General features: G+C 30.5%; 1 protein-coding gene across 1 annotated transcript in view; it reads right to left on the bottom strand.

Annotated features, from left to right (window-relative positions):
* smyd4 (SET and MYND domain containing 4) overlaps window positions 1-14,991 on the bottom strand; it is a 48,870-nt gene that overhangs the window by 22,643 nt on the left and 11,236 nt on the right. Inside the window, exons 2-3 of the mRNA XM_061931298.2 lie at window positions 11,217-11,364; window positions 11,060-11,149 (exon numbers count right to left, since the gene is read on the bottom strand). Of these exons, the coding sequence (XP_061787282.2) occupies window positions 11,060-11,149; window positions 11,217-11,364 (238 nt within the window). The remainder of the gene's footprint in view (window positions 1-11,059; window positions 11,150-11,216; window positions 11,365-14,991) is intronic.

Genomic DNA, 14,991 nt, shown 5'->3' with positions numbered 1-14,991 from the left:
CCTTTGTTGGCAATAACAGAGGTCAAACGATTACTATAGGTCTTTACCAGGTTTGCACACACAGTAGCTGGTATTTTGGCCCATTCCTCCACGCAGATCTTCTCGAGAGCAGTGATGTTTTGGGGCTGTCGCCGAGCAATACGGAATTTCAACTCCCTCCACAGATTTTCTATGGGGTTGAGGTCTGGAGACTGGCTAGGCCACTCCAGGACTTTCAAATGCTTCTTACGGAGCCACTCCTTCGTTGCCCGGGCGGAGTGTTTGGGATCATTGCCATGCTGGAAGACCCAGCCACGTTTCATCTTCAAAGCTCTCACTGATAGAAGGAGGTTTTGGCTGAAAATCTCACGATACATGGCCCCATTCATTGTTTCCTTAACACGGATCAGTCGGCCTGTCCCCTTAGCAGAAAAACAGCCCCAAAGCATGATGTTTCCACCCCCATGCTTCACAGTAGGTATGGTGTTCTTGGGATGCAACTCAGTATTCTTCTTCCTCCAAACACGACGAGTTGAGTTTATAACAAAAAGTTCTATTTTGGTTTCATCTGACCACATGACATTCTCCCAATCATCCATGTGCTCTCTGGCAAACTTCAGACGGGCCTGGACATGCACTGGCTTAAGCAGGGGGACACGTCTGGCACTGCAGGATTTGATTCCCTGTCGGCGTAGTGTGTTACTGATGGTAACCTTTGTTACTTTGGTCCAAGCTCTCTGCAGGTCATTCACCAGGTCCCCCCGTGTGGTTCTGGGATTTTTGCTCACCGTTCTCATGATCATTTTGACCCCACGGGATGAGATCTTGCGTGGAGCCCCAGATCGAGGGAGATTATCAGTGGTCTTGTATGTCTTCCATTTTCTGATAATTGCTCCCACAGTTGATTTTTTCACACCAAGCTGCTTGCCTATTGTAGATTCACTCTTCACAGTCTGGTGCAGGTCTACAATTATTTTCCTGGTGTCCTTCGACAGCTCCTTGGTCTTGGCCATAGTGGAGTTTGGAGTCTGACTGTTTGAGGCTGTGGACAGGTGTCTTTTATACAGATAACCAGTTCAAACAGGTGCCATTAATACAGGTAACAAGTGGAGGACAGAAGAGCTTCTTAAAGAAGAAGTTACAGGTCTGTGAGAGCCAGAGATCTTCCTTGTTTGAAGTGACCAAATACTTATTTTCCACCATAATTTACAAATAAATTCTTTAAAATTCCTACAATGTGAATTCCTGGATTTTTTTTTCACATTCTGTCTCTCACAGTGGAAGAGTACCTATGATGAAAATTACAGACCTCTGTCATCATTTTAAGTGGGAGAACTTGCACAATCGGTGGCTGACTAAATACTTTTTTGCCCCACTGTATATACTGTATGTATATATGTATATATATATATATATATATATATATATATATATATATATATATATATATATATATATATATATATATATTGTCGGAGGCAGATATTTACATATATCCGAATTTAAGTTGTACTTCTTCCAGTTCTTTGTCATATTTGAAAACAGCTCGTGTTTTCCATTTATTCTCTTTTGATGCTCTGTCAGCAAGTATACTATGTGTGATAACCTTGAGTTCTTTGGAACGTGTTTGGACTAGCATTTTGTTTTGGCTACAGAGATGGGACGAGAGAGAGGGTGGTGGGATCGGGAAGACAAGACCATTTTTGGGAGGCGCAATAGAATGTTCTATGGTTAGACTGGTCTCAATCGATGTATATTGGCAAAGCTTTGAGAATATACAACAAAATACCTATTCTGTCTCTGGTGGTTTTTCAACTCAGCTTTAAGTGTCGGAAAGAACTTGGGAGCGAATTGTGACTTGAATTCCCTGGGAGGAACAACTGGTCCAAAACGCAACAATATAAATAAATAAAAGAAATACTTGAATTTCAGTGTTCATTTATTTACACATTTACACACACATAACACTCATCTACTCATTGTTGAGTTAAGGGTTGAATTGTCCATTCTTGTTCTATTCTCTGTCACTATTTCAGAACACACACATTATACCGATATACATTACAAAATCAATAAGAAAACGGGAGCTCTAATTTGGGAGTCTAAATTAGGATCAGAAGTTCCTATATAAACATTGCGCACTCACGTCGCCTTTTTGTATTGATTACTGCAGCTGTGCACTGGATTCATTCACAAATACAAACTACAACTCACAAACACTTTAGAGTTAGGCTCCACCATCAGAATGTGTACGTAAACTTATAAAGATCACATGGATATTATTCAGTGAGTTGATTCACCAAAACTAACCTGTTATACAGGAGGAAAAAGCACACAGGACGTTTCAATTGTTCACAGACTGGTCGCGCTCATCAGAATGACAAGACACTTCCGGTCTGCAGGTGATAGCATTCAATTGGGAAGAAACGCCCTACTGCCCCCTACTGACCAATGTGAATACTGATAAATATATAATGACAGCTCCAAAAACGAATTCAAACCACAAAATAAAACAGCCCTTTGAGACACCTGTGATTTAGGGCTATATAAATAAAGATTGATTGATTGATTGATTGATTGATAAATGAATCAACACAAAAATGTGACACATTATGGGTGGGTCACATATGCATGTACAGTAGATGGCAGTATTGTCCTGTTTAAAAGTGTCACAACATCGCTGTTTACGGCAGACGAACTGCTTTACGGGGACGAAAACTTGACTGCTGTTGTTGTGTGTTGTTACCGCGCTGGGAGGACGTTAATGAAACTGCCTAACAATAAACCCACATAAGAAACCAAGAACGCGCCCTCCATCATTAGCTGTTTATATTGTGGGAAAGCGGACGTGTGAACAGGCTGTCAACACGTCACTCAGGTCCGCATGGAGCTGGAGGGGGCGTGGCCTCCAGCTCCGCCTGAATTTGGGGAGATTTTCGGGAGAACATTTGTCCCGGGAGGTTTTCGGGAGATGCGCTGAATTTCGGGAGTCTCCCGGAAAATCCGGGAGGGTTGGCAAGTATGATCTTTGGGCACCAAACGACTAGATCCGATCTGATTCCCATTCCTGGGGGACGATTCCATTCAGAATGGATTCAACATGTATTATTTGGTGTAATAGTTAGAATTAAACTTTTTCAAAAGAGGTTACAGGTTGGAAAAGATCCTTCTGCTTGCATGGAGATGCCCTTAAAAACATTTTTTTTTAAATAGATTCTTTAAGAAAAAAATATATAACGTGCACTTATTCAGCCTGTTGTTCACTATTCTTTATTTATTTTAAATTGCCTTTCAAATGTCTATTCTTGGTGTTGGCTTTTATCAAATACATTTCCCCCAAAAATGCGACTTATACTCCAGTGCGACTTATATATGTTTTTTTTCCTTCTTTATTATGCATTTTCGGCCGGTGCGACTTATACTCCGGAGCGACTTATACTCCGAAAAATATGGTATATATTTTATTCTATTTACATTGTTTACCATATGTTACCTTTTATTTGTCTTCTACTAATCGTTTTTTACCTTCTATTTACCTTATTTTACCTTCTATTTAACTTTTTTTTTACCTTTCATTTATCTCATGTTAGCTTCTATTTACCTTGTTTACCTTATTTTACCTTTTATCTTCTTTTACCTTCTAGTTATCTTTGATTTCCCTTCTTTTACCTTAAATTTAACCTTGGCCTTCTTTTACCTTCTATTTAACTTGTATTGACCTTCTATTGATCTTATATTAGCTTCTATTTACCTTGTTTACCTTATATTAGCTTTTATTTATCTTCTACTTATCGTTTTTACCTTCTATTTACCTTCAATTTTAACTTTTACCTTCTATTTAATTTGTTTTACCTTTCACTTACCTTCTATTTCTCTTATGTTAGCTTCTATTTACCTTGTTTAGCTTTTTTTTTTTTACCTTCTATTTACCTTTTATGTATCTTATTTACTGCTTATGTATCTTCTTTTACTTTCTAGTTCCCTTTTTTACTTTCTATCTGTATTTTCTTTACCTTCTTTTACCTTTTATTCACCTTAAATTTAACCTTGACCTTCTTTTACATTCTATTTAACTTGTTTTATCTTGTATTTACCTTCTATTTATCTTATGTTAGCTTCTATTTACCTTGTTTACCTTATATTTATCTTCTTGTACCTTCTATTTACCTTTTTTACCGTCTAATGATCTTTTATTTACCGTATTTTACCTTTTATGCATCTTCTTTTATCTTCCAGTTACCTTTTCTGACCTTCTTTTATATCTTTTATTTCCCTTCTTTTACCTTTAATTTAACCATGGCCTTCTTTTACCTTCTATTTAACTTGTTTTATCTTGTATTGACCTTCTATTTATCTTATGTTAGCTTCTATTTACCTTATTTACCTTCTATTTACCTTCTAATGATCTTTATTTACCTTATTTTACCTTTTATGTATCTTCTTTTACCTTCTAGTTACCTTTTTTACCTTCTTTTTATCTTTTATTTACCTTCTTTTACCTTTTATGTATCTTCTTTTACCTTCTAGTTACCTTTTTTACCTTTTATTTACCTTCTTTTACCTTTTATGTATCTTCTTTTACCTTTTTTACCTTCTTATTATCTTTTATTTACCTTCTTTTACCTTCTATTTAACTTGTATTTACCTTACATTTATCTTATGTTAGCTTCTATTCACCTTGTTTACCTTCTATTTATCTTCTTGTACCTTCTATTTACCTTCTAATGATCTTTTATTTACCTTATTTTACCTTTTATGTATCTTCTTTTACCTTCTAGTTACCTTTTTTACCTTCTATTTATCTTTTGTTTACCTTCTTTTACCTTTTATGTATCTTCTTTTACCTTCTAGTTACCTTTTTACTGTCTTTTTATCTTTTATTTACCTTCTTTTACCTTCTATTTAACTTGTTTTATCTTGTATTTACCTTACATTTATCTTATGTTAGCTTCTATTTACCTTGTTTACCTTATATTTATCTTCTTGTACCTTCTATTCATATTTTATTTGCCTTTTACATTTGATTTAACTTTAATTTAACATCTACCTTCCGTTACCTTCTATTTAACTTGTTTTACATTTTATTTACCTTTTTTTTTTAACCTTATTTGACCGTTTTTGTCTTTTAATGATCTTATTTTATTTTTTATTAATAAATGATACATGGGTTATACTTTTATAGCGCTTTTCTACCTTCAAGGTACTCATTTATCTCATGTTAGCTTCTATTTACCTTGTTTACCTTATTTTACCTTTTATCTTCTTTTACCTTCTAGTTATCTTTGATTTCCCTTCTTTTACCTTTAATTTAAACTTGACCTTCTTTTACCTTCTATTTAACTTGTTTTATCTTGTATTGACCTTCTATTGATCTTATATTAGCTTCTATTTACCTTGTTTACCTTATATTTATCTTCTACTTATCGTTTTTACCTTCTATTTACCTTCAATTTTAACTTTTACCTTCTATTTAATTTATTTTACCTTTCACTTACCTTCTATTTATCTTATGTTAGCTTTTATTTACCTTGTTTAGCTTTTTTTTTACCTTCTATTACCTTTTATGTATCTTATTTACTGCTTATGTATCTTCTTTTACTTTCTAGTTCCCTTTTTTACTTTCTATCTGTATTTTCTTTACCTTCTTTTACCTTTTATTCACCTTAAATTTAACCTTGACCTTCTTTTACATTCTATTTAACTTGTTTTAGCTTGTATTTACCTTCTATTTATCTTATGTTAGCTTCTATTTACCTTGTTTACCTTATATTTATCTTCTTGTACCTTCTATTTACCCTTTTTACCGTCTAATGATCTTTTATTTACCTTATTTTACCTTTTATGTATCTTCTTTTACCTTCCAGTTACCTTTTCTGACCTTCTTTTTTATCTTTTATTTCCCTTCTTTTACCTTTAATTTAACCTTGGCCTTCTTTTACATTCTATTTACCTTCTATTTATCTTATGTTAGCTTCTATTTACCTTGTTTACCTTCTATTTATCTTCTTGTACCCTTTATTTACCTTCTAATGATCTTTTATTTATTTTATTTTACCTTTTATGTACCTTCTTTTACCTTCTAGTTACCTTTTCTTACCTTCTTTTTATCTTTTATTTCCCTTCTTTTACATTTAATTTAACCATGGCCTTCTTTTACCTTCTACTTAACTTGTTGTATCTTGTATTTACCTTCTATTTATCTTATGTTAGCTTCTATTTACCTTGTTTACCTTCTATTTATCTTCTTGTACCTTCTATTTACCTTCTAATGATCTTTTATTTACCTTATTTTACCTTTTATGTACCGGTATCTTCTTTTACCTTCTAGTTACCTTTTTTACCTTCTTTTTATCTTTTATTTCCCTTCTTTTACCTTTAATTTAACCTTGACCTTCTTTTACCTTCTATTTAACTTGTTTTATATTGTATTTACCTTCTATTTATCTTATGTTAGCTTCTATTTACCTTGTTTACCTTCTATTTACAATCTTGTACCTTCTAATGACCTTTTATTTACCTTATTTTACCTTTTATGTATCTTCTTTTACCTTCCAGTTACCTTTTTTTACCTTCTTTTTATCTTTTATTTCCCTTCTTTTACATTTAATTTAACCTTGGCCTTCTTTTACCTTCTATTTAACTTGTTTTATCTTGTATTTACCTTCTATTTATCTTATGTTAGCTTCTATTTACCTTGTTTACCTTCTATTTACAATCTTGTACCTTCTAATGACCTTTTATTTACCTTATTTTACCTTTTATGTATCTTCTTTTACCTTCCAGTTACCTTTTTTTTACCTTCTTTTTATCTTTTATTTCCCTTCTTATACGTTTAATTTAACCTTGGCCTTCCTTTACCTTCTATTGAACTTGTTTTATATTGCATTTACCTTCTATTTATCTTATGTTAGCTTCTATTTACCTTGTTTACCTTCTATTTATCTTCTTGTACCCTTTATTTACCTTCTAATGATCTTTTATTTATTTTATTTTACCTTTTATGTACCTTCTTTTACCTTCTAGTTACCTTTTCTTACCTTCTTTTTATCTTTTATTTCCCTTCTTTTACATTTAATTTAACCATGGCCTTCTTTTACCTTCTACTTAACTTGTTGTATCTTGTATTGACCTTCTATTTATCTTATGTTAGCTTCTATTTACCTTGTTTAACTTCTATTTATCTTCTTGTACCTTCTATTTACCTTCTAATGATCTTTTATTTCCCTTCTTTTACCTTTAATTTAACCTTGACCTTCTTTTACCTTCTATTTAACTTGTTTTATATTGTATTTACCTTCTATTTATCTTATGTTAGCTTCTATTTACCTTGTTTACCTTCTATTTACAATCTTGTACCTTCTAATGACCTTTTATTTACCTTATTTTACCTTTTATGTATCTTCTTTTACCTTCTAGTTACCTTTTTTACCTTCTTTTTATCTTTTATTTCCCTTCTTTTACCTTTAATTTAACCTTGACCTTCTTTTACCTTCTATTTAACTTGTTTTATATTGTATTTACCTTCTATTTATCTTATGTTAGCTTCTATTTATCTTATGTTAGCTTCTATTTACCTTGTTTACCTTCTATTTACAATCTTGTACCTTCTAATGACCTTTTATTTACCTTATTTTACCTTTTATGTATCTTCTTTTACCTTCCAGTTACCGGTACCTTTTTTTACCTTCTTTTTATCTTTTATTTCCCTTCTTATACGTTTAATTTAACCTAGGCCTTCTTTTACCTTCTATTTAACTTGTTTTATCTTTTATTTACCTTCTATTTATCTTATGTTAGCTTCTATTTACCTTGTTTACCTTCTATTTATCTTCTTGTACCTTCTATTTACCTTCTAATGATCTTTTATTTACCTTATTTTACCTTTTATGTATCTTCTTTTACCTTCTAGTTACCTTTTTTACCTTCTTTTTATCTTTTATTTCCCTTCTTTTACCTTTAATTTAACCATGGCCTTCTTTTACCTTCTACTTAACTTGTTTTATCTTGTATTTACCTTCTATTTATCTTATGTTAGCTTCTATTTACCTTGTTTACCTTCTATTTATCTTCTTGTACCTTCTATTTACCTTCTAATGATCTTTTATTTACCTTATTTTACCTTTTATGTATCTTCTTTTACCTTCTAGTTACCTTTTTTACCTTCTTTTTATCTTTTATTTACCTTCTTTTACCTTTTATGTATCTTCTTTTACCTTCTAGTTACCTTTTTTACCTTTTATTTACCTTCTTTTACCTTTTATGTATCTTCTTTTACCTTCTAGTTACCTTTTTTACCTTCTTATTATCTTTTATTTACCTTCTTTTACCTTCTATTTAACTTGTATTTACCTTACATTTATCTTATGTTAGCTTCTATTCACCTTGTTTACCTTCTATTTATCTTCTTGTACCTTCTATTTACCTTCTAATGATCTTTTATTTACCTTATTTTACCTTTTATGTATCTTCTTTTACCTTCTAGTTACCTTTTCTTACCTTCTTTTTATCTTTTATTTCCCTTCTTTTACCTTTAATTTAACCTTGGCCTTCTTTTACCTTCTATTTAACTTGTTTTATATTGTATTTACCTTCTATTTATCTTATGTTAGCTTCTATTTACCTTGTTTACCTTCTATTTACAATCTTGTACCTTCTAATGACCTTTTATTTACCTTATTTTACCTTTTATGTACCTTCTTTTACCTTCTAGTTACCTTTTCTTACCTTCTTTTTATCTTTTATTTCCCTTCTTTTACCTTTAATTTAACCATGGCCTTCTTTTACCTTCTATTTAACTTGTTTTATCTTGTATTTACCTTCTATTTATCTTATGTTAGCTTCTATTTACCTTGTTTACCTTCTATTTATCTTCTTGTACTTTCTATTTACCTTCTAATGATCTTTTATTTAGGTACCGGGTACCTTATTTTACCTTTTATGCATCTTCTTTTACCTTCCAGTTACCTTTTTTGACCTTCTTTTTATCTTTTATTTCCCTTCTTTTACCTTTAATTTAACCATGGCCTTCTTTTACCTTCTATTTAACTTGTTTTATCTTGTATTTACCTTCTATTTATCTTATGTTAGCTTCTATTTACCTTGTTTACCTTCTATTTATCTTCTTGTACCTTCTATTTACCTTCTAATGATCTTTTATTTACCTTATTTTACCTTTTATGTACCTTCTTTTACCTTCTAGTTACCTTTTCTTACCTTCTTTTTATCTTTTATTTCCCTTCTTTTACCTTTAATTTAACCATGGCCTTCTTTTACCTTCTATTTAACTTGTTTTATCTTGTATTGACCTTCTATTTATCTTATGTTAGCTTCTATTTACCTTGTTTACCTTCTATTTATCTTCTTGTACTTTCTATTTACCTTCTAATGATCTTTTATTTAGGTACCGGGTACCTTATTTTACCTTTTATGCATCTTCTTTTACCTTCCAGTTACCTTTTTTGACCTTCTTTTTATCTTTTATTTCCCTTCTTTTACCTTTAATTTAACCTTGGCCTTCTTTTACCTTCTATTTAACTTGTTTTATATTGTATTTACCTTCTATTTATCTTATGTTAGCTTCTATTTACCTTGTTTACCTTCTATTTACAATCTTGTACCTTCTAATGACCTTTTATTTACCTTATTTTACCTTTTATGTATCTTCTTTTACCTTCTAGTTACCTTTTTTTTTACCTTCTTTTTATTTTTATTTCCCTTCTTATACGTTTAATTTAACCTTGGCCTTCTTTTACCTTCTATTTAACTTGTTTTATATTGTATTTACCTTCTATTTATCTTATGTTAGCTTCTATTCACCTTGTTTACCTTCTATTTATCTTCTGGTACCTTCTATTTACCTTCTAATGATCTTTTATTTACCTTATTTTACCTTTTATGTATCTTCTTTTACCTTCTTTTACCTTCTTTTTATCTTTTATTTCCCTTCTTTTACCTTTAATTTAACCTTGGCCTTCTTTTACCTTCTATTTAACTTGTTTTATATTGTATTTACCTTCTATTTATCTTATGTTAGCTTCTATTTACCTTGTTTACCTTCTATTTACAATCTTGTACCTTCTAATGACCTTTTATTTACCTTATTTTACCTTTTATGTATCTTTTTTTACCTTCTTTTTATCTTTTATTTCCCTTCTTATACCTTTAATTTAACCTTGGCCTTCCTTTACCTTCTATTTAACTTGTTGTATATTGTATTTACCTTCTATTTATCTTATGTTAGCTTCTATTTACCTTGTTTACCTTCTATTTACAATCTTGTACCTTCTAATGACCTTTTATTTACCTTATTTTACCTTTTATGTATCTTCTTTTACCTTGCAGTTACCTTTTTTACCTTCTAATGATCTTTTATTTCCCTTCTTTAACCTTTAATTTAACCATGGCCTTCTTTTACCTTCTATTTAACTTGTTTTATCTTGTATTTACCTTCTTTCTTATGTTAGCTTCTATTTATCTTATTGTACCGGTACCTTCTAATGATCTTTTATTTACCTTATTTTACCCTTTATGTATCTTCTTTTACCTTCCAGTTGCCTTTTTTTAACCTTCTTTTTATCTTTTATTTACCTTCTATTTAACTAGTTTTATCTTGTATTTACCTTCTATTTAGCTTCTATTTACCTTGTTTACCTTACATTTATCTTCTTGTACCTTCTATTTATATTTTCTTTACCTTCTATTTATCTTTTTATTTGCCTTCTTTTACATTTTATTTACCTTTAATTTAACTTGTTTTACATTGGATTTACCTTTTTTTAATTTTTATTTTACCTTTTTTTAACCTTATTTGACCGTTTTTGCCTTCTAATGATCTTATTTTACTTTTTATTTACCTTCATTTCAACCTCCACCTGCTTTTACCCTTCTTTTTTAACTTGTTTACCTTTTATTTACCTTTCAAGAGATTTTAGACAAGGTGCGTGACATCACCTGTCAGAAAATGTTATTTAGAATGATTTAAACGGCAAAATCCAGCACATTTTTAGTATTTGCAATTCCAGAGGCGGGGCCAGCGTCACACAGGTGAACCTTACCTGCTAGTGCCGCAGGTGAACCTTACCTGGTAGTGCCGCAGGTGGTAGAGCGCCGCCGAGCGGTTGGCGTAGCAAAGAGACAGATGCTCCGAACTTGGGGGGGCGAAGCAAACACCCTGCAGTGTCACGGCAAGGAGGTGTGTGAGTTGCACGTTCAGCACCAGCAGGAAGTCCCAACGTCACCTGAGAGTAGTGCAGGGCCGCGTCGGTGTACTTCCGGTTCCGGAAGCTGGCGTTGCCTCGTTCCTTGCACCTCGCCGCCTCCTCCGCGTCTTTGTGGACATCTGCTAGTCCGGCAGAGACGCTCCCCAGGCGGCACGCGTCATCCTGCCTGCAATCATGAAGATGTATTCATATCGGACGAAGTGGCTGGGGAGAGGGAAGTCTGGGCTTCCCTGCTTAGGCTGCTGCCCCCGCGACCCGACCACGGATAAGCGGAAGAAGATGGAAGGATGGATGGATGATACACACGATAAAATGTCATCGTTGGTGACACTTTAAATAACTCATTAATTAGTAGTGATGGGTCCGGCAACACCGATGCATCGAGCTCATAGAGCAAAACCCTGTGTCGGTTTTAGAAAGTCACGTGACCGATCATGAGCTGTTTTGGTCACGTGACCGATACGCCAACTGTGTCGCACTGACGCCTCCTCTGTGCCCTGTGAGCGTGTCTTTTCTACAGCTGGAGAAATAATAACTAAGAAGAGAAATCGTCTAAAATGTAATACGCCGGAAAAACTTTTTTTTTTTTTTTTTAATAAAAATGTATAAAAAAATAAAATTAAAAAAATTCCCAGTCCACAATCATCCACAACATGTCCATGTTATGATACATGTTCACATTATTTATTGACTGTATCTAAAAAAGATAAAAATATATTTTTATTTAAATGAAGATATGAAATAATCCTAAATGACTTGGTTTATATTATTGTATATACTAGGGCAGGGGTCACCAACGCGGTGCCCGCGGGCACCAGGTAGCCCGTAAGGACCAGATCAGTCGCCCGCTGGCCTGTTCTAAAAATAGCTCAAAGAGCAGCACTTACCAGTGAGCTGCCTCTATTTTTTTAATTGTATTTATTTACTAGCAAGCTGGTCTCGCTTTGCTCCACATTTTTAATTATAAAAGAGACAAAACTCAAATAGAATTTGAAAATCCAAGAAAATATTTGAAAGACTTGGTCTTCACTTGGAAAAAGCGGTAGAAAATGGATGGATGGATGGGTCTTCACTTGTTGAAATAAATTCATTTATTTTTTACTTTGCTTCTTATTACTTAATTTTAGAGAAAAAATACAACCTTAAAAATGATTTTAGGATTTTTAAACAAATATACCTTTTTACCTTTTAAATTTATTCCTCTTCTTTCCTGACAATTTAAATCAATGTTCAAGTAAAACAATTTTTTATTATTATTGTAAAGAATAATAAATATTTTAGCTTCTGGTTTTTCGACGAAGAATATTTGTGAAATATTTCTTCAAACTTACTATGATTAAAATTCAAAAAAATTTATTCTGGCAAATCTAGAAAATCTGTAGAATCAAATTTAAATCTTATTTCAAAGTATTTTGAATTTCTTTTAACATTTTTGTTCTGGAAAATGTAGAAGAAATACTGATTTGTCTTTGTTAGAAATATAGCTTGGTCCAATTTGTTAAATATTCTAACAAAAGTGCAGATTGGATTTTAACCAATTTAAAACATGTCATCAAAATTCTAAAATGTATCTTAATCAGGAAAAATTACTAATGATGTTCCATAAATTTTTTTTTTTAATTTTTTCAAAAATATTTAAATTAGCTAGTTTTTCTCCTCTTTTTGTCCGTTGAATTTTGAATTTTAAAGAGTCAAAATTGAAGATAAACTATGTTTCAAAATGTTATTTTTTTTTATTTTTATTGTAAAGAATAATAAATATTTTAGCTTCTGTTTTTTCGACGAAGAATATTTGTGAAATATTTCTTCAAATGATTAAAATTCAAAAAAATTATTCTGGCAAATCTAGAAAATCTGTAGAATCAAATTTAAATCTTATTTCAAAGTATTTTGAATTTCTTTAAAAAAAATTGTTCTGGAAAATCTAGAAGAAATACTGATTTGTCTTTGTTAGAAATATAGCTTGGTCCAATTTGTTAAATATTCTAACAAAGTGCAGATTGGATTTTAACCAATTTAAAACATGTCATCAAAATTCTAAAATGTATCTTAATCAGGAAAAATTACTAATGATGTCCCATAAATTCTTTTTTTAATTTTTTCAAAAAGATTCAAATAAGCTAGTTTTTCTCTTCTTTTTGTCGGTTGAATTTTGAATTTTAAAGAGTCGAAATTGAAGATAAACTATGTTTCAAAATGTTATTTTTTTTAATTTTTATTGTAAAGAATAATAAATATTTTAGCTTCTGGTTTTTCGACGAAGAATATTTGTGAAATATTTCTTCAAATGATTAAAATTCAAAAAAATTATTCTGGCAAATCTAGAAAATCTGTAGAATCAAATTTAAATCTTATTTCAAAGTATTTTGAATTTCTTTAAAAAAAATTGTTCTGGAAAATCTAGAAGAAATACTGATTTGTCTTTGTTAGAAATATAGCTTGGTCCAATTTGTTAAATATTCTAACAAAGTGCAGATTGGATTTTAACCAATTTAAAACATGTCATCAAAATTCTAAAATGTATCTTAATCAGGAAAAATTACTAATGATGTTCCATAAATTATTTTTTTAATTTTTTCAAAAAGATTCTTATTACTTTTAGAAATACAATTTTAGAGAAAAAATACAACCTTAAAAAAGATTTTAGGATTTTTAAACAAATATACCTTTTTACCTTTTAAATTTCTTCCTCTTCTTTCCTGACAATTTAAATCAATGTTCAAGTAATTTTTTTTAAAATGTATTTTAAAGAATAATAAATATTTTAGCTTCTGTTTTTTCGACGAAGAATATTTGTGAAATATTTCTTCAAATGATTAAAATTCAAAAAAATTATTCTGGCAAATCTAGAAAATCTGTAGAATCAAATTTAAATCTTATTTCAAAGTATTTTGAATTTCTTTAAAAAAAATTGTTCTGGAAAATCTAGAAGAAATACTGATTTGTCTTTGTTAGAAATATAGCTTGGTCCAATTTGTTCAATATTCTAACAAAGTGCAGATTGGATTTTAACCAATTTAAAACATGTCATCAAAATTCTAAAATGTATCTTAATCAGGAAAAATTACTAATGATGTTCCATAAATTATTTTTTTAATTTTTTCAAAAAGATTCTTATTACTTTTAGAAATACAATTTTAGAGAAAAAATACAACCTTAAAAATGATTTTAGGATTTTTAAACAAATACACCTTTTTACCTTTTAAATTTATTCCTCTTCTTTCCTGACAATTTAAATCAATGTTCAAGTAAAACAATTTTTTATCATTATTGTAAAGAATAATAAATATTTTAGCTTCTGGTTTTTCGACGAAGAATATTTGTGAAATATTTCTTCAAACTTACTATGATTAAAATTCAAAAAAATTATTCTGGCAAATCTAGAAAATCTGTAGAATCAAATTTGAATCTTATTTCAAAGTATTTTGAATTTCTTTTAACATTTTTGTTCTGGAAAATCTAGAAGAAATACTGATTTGTCTTTGTCAGAAATATAGCTTGGTCCAATTTGTTAAATATTCTAACAAAGTGCAGATTGGATTTTAACCAATTTAAAACATGTCATCAAAATTCTAAAATGTATCTTAATCAGGAAAAATGACTAATGATGTTCCATAAATTATTTTTTTAATTTTTTCAAAAAGATTCTTATTACTTTTAGAAATACAATTTTAGAGAAAAAATACAACCTTAAAAATGATTTTAGGATTTTTAAACAAATATACCTTTTTACCTTTTAAATTTCTTCCTCTTCTTTCCTGACAATTTAAATCAATGTTCAAGTATTTTTTTT

Source organism: Nerophis lumbriciformis, linkage group LG37 (genome assembly GCF_033978685.3).
Source record: "Nerophis lumbriciformis linkage group LG37, RoL_Nlum_v2.1, whole genome shotgun sequence".
Lineage (NCBI taxonomy): Eukaryota > Metazoa > Chordata > Actinopteri > Syngnathiformes > Syngnathidae > Nerophis > Nerophis lumbriciformis.
This window is presented reverse-complemented; position numbering and strand designations above follow the sequence as displayed.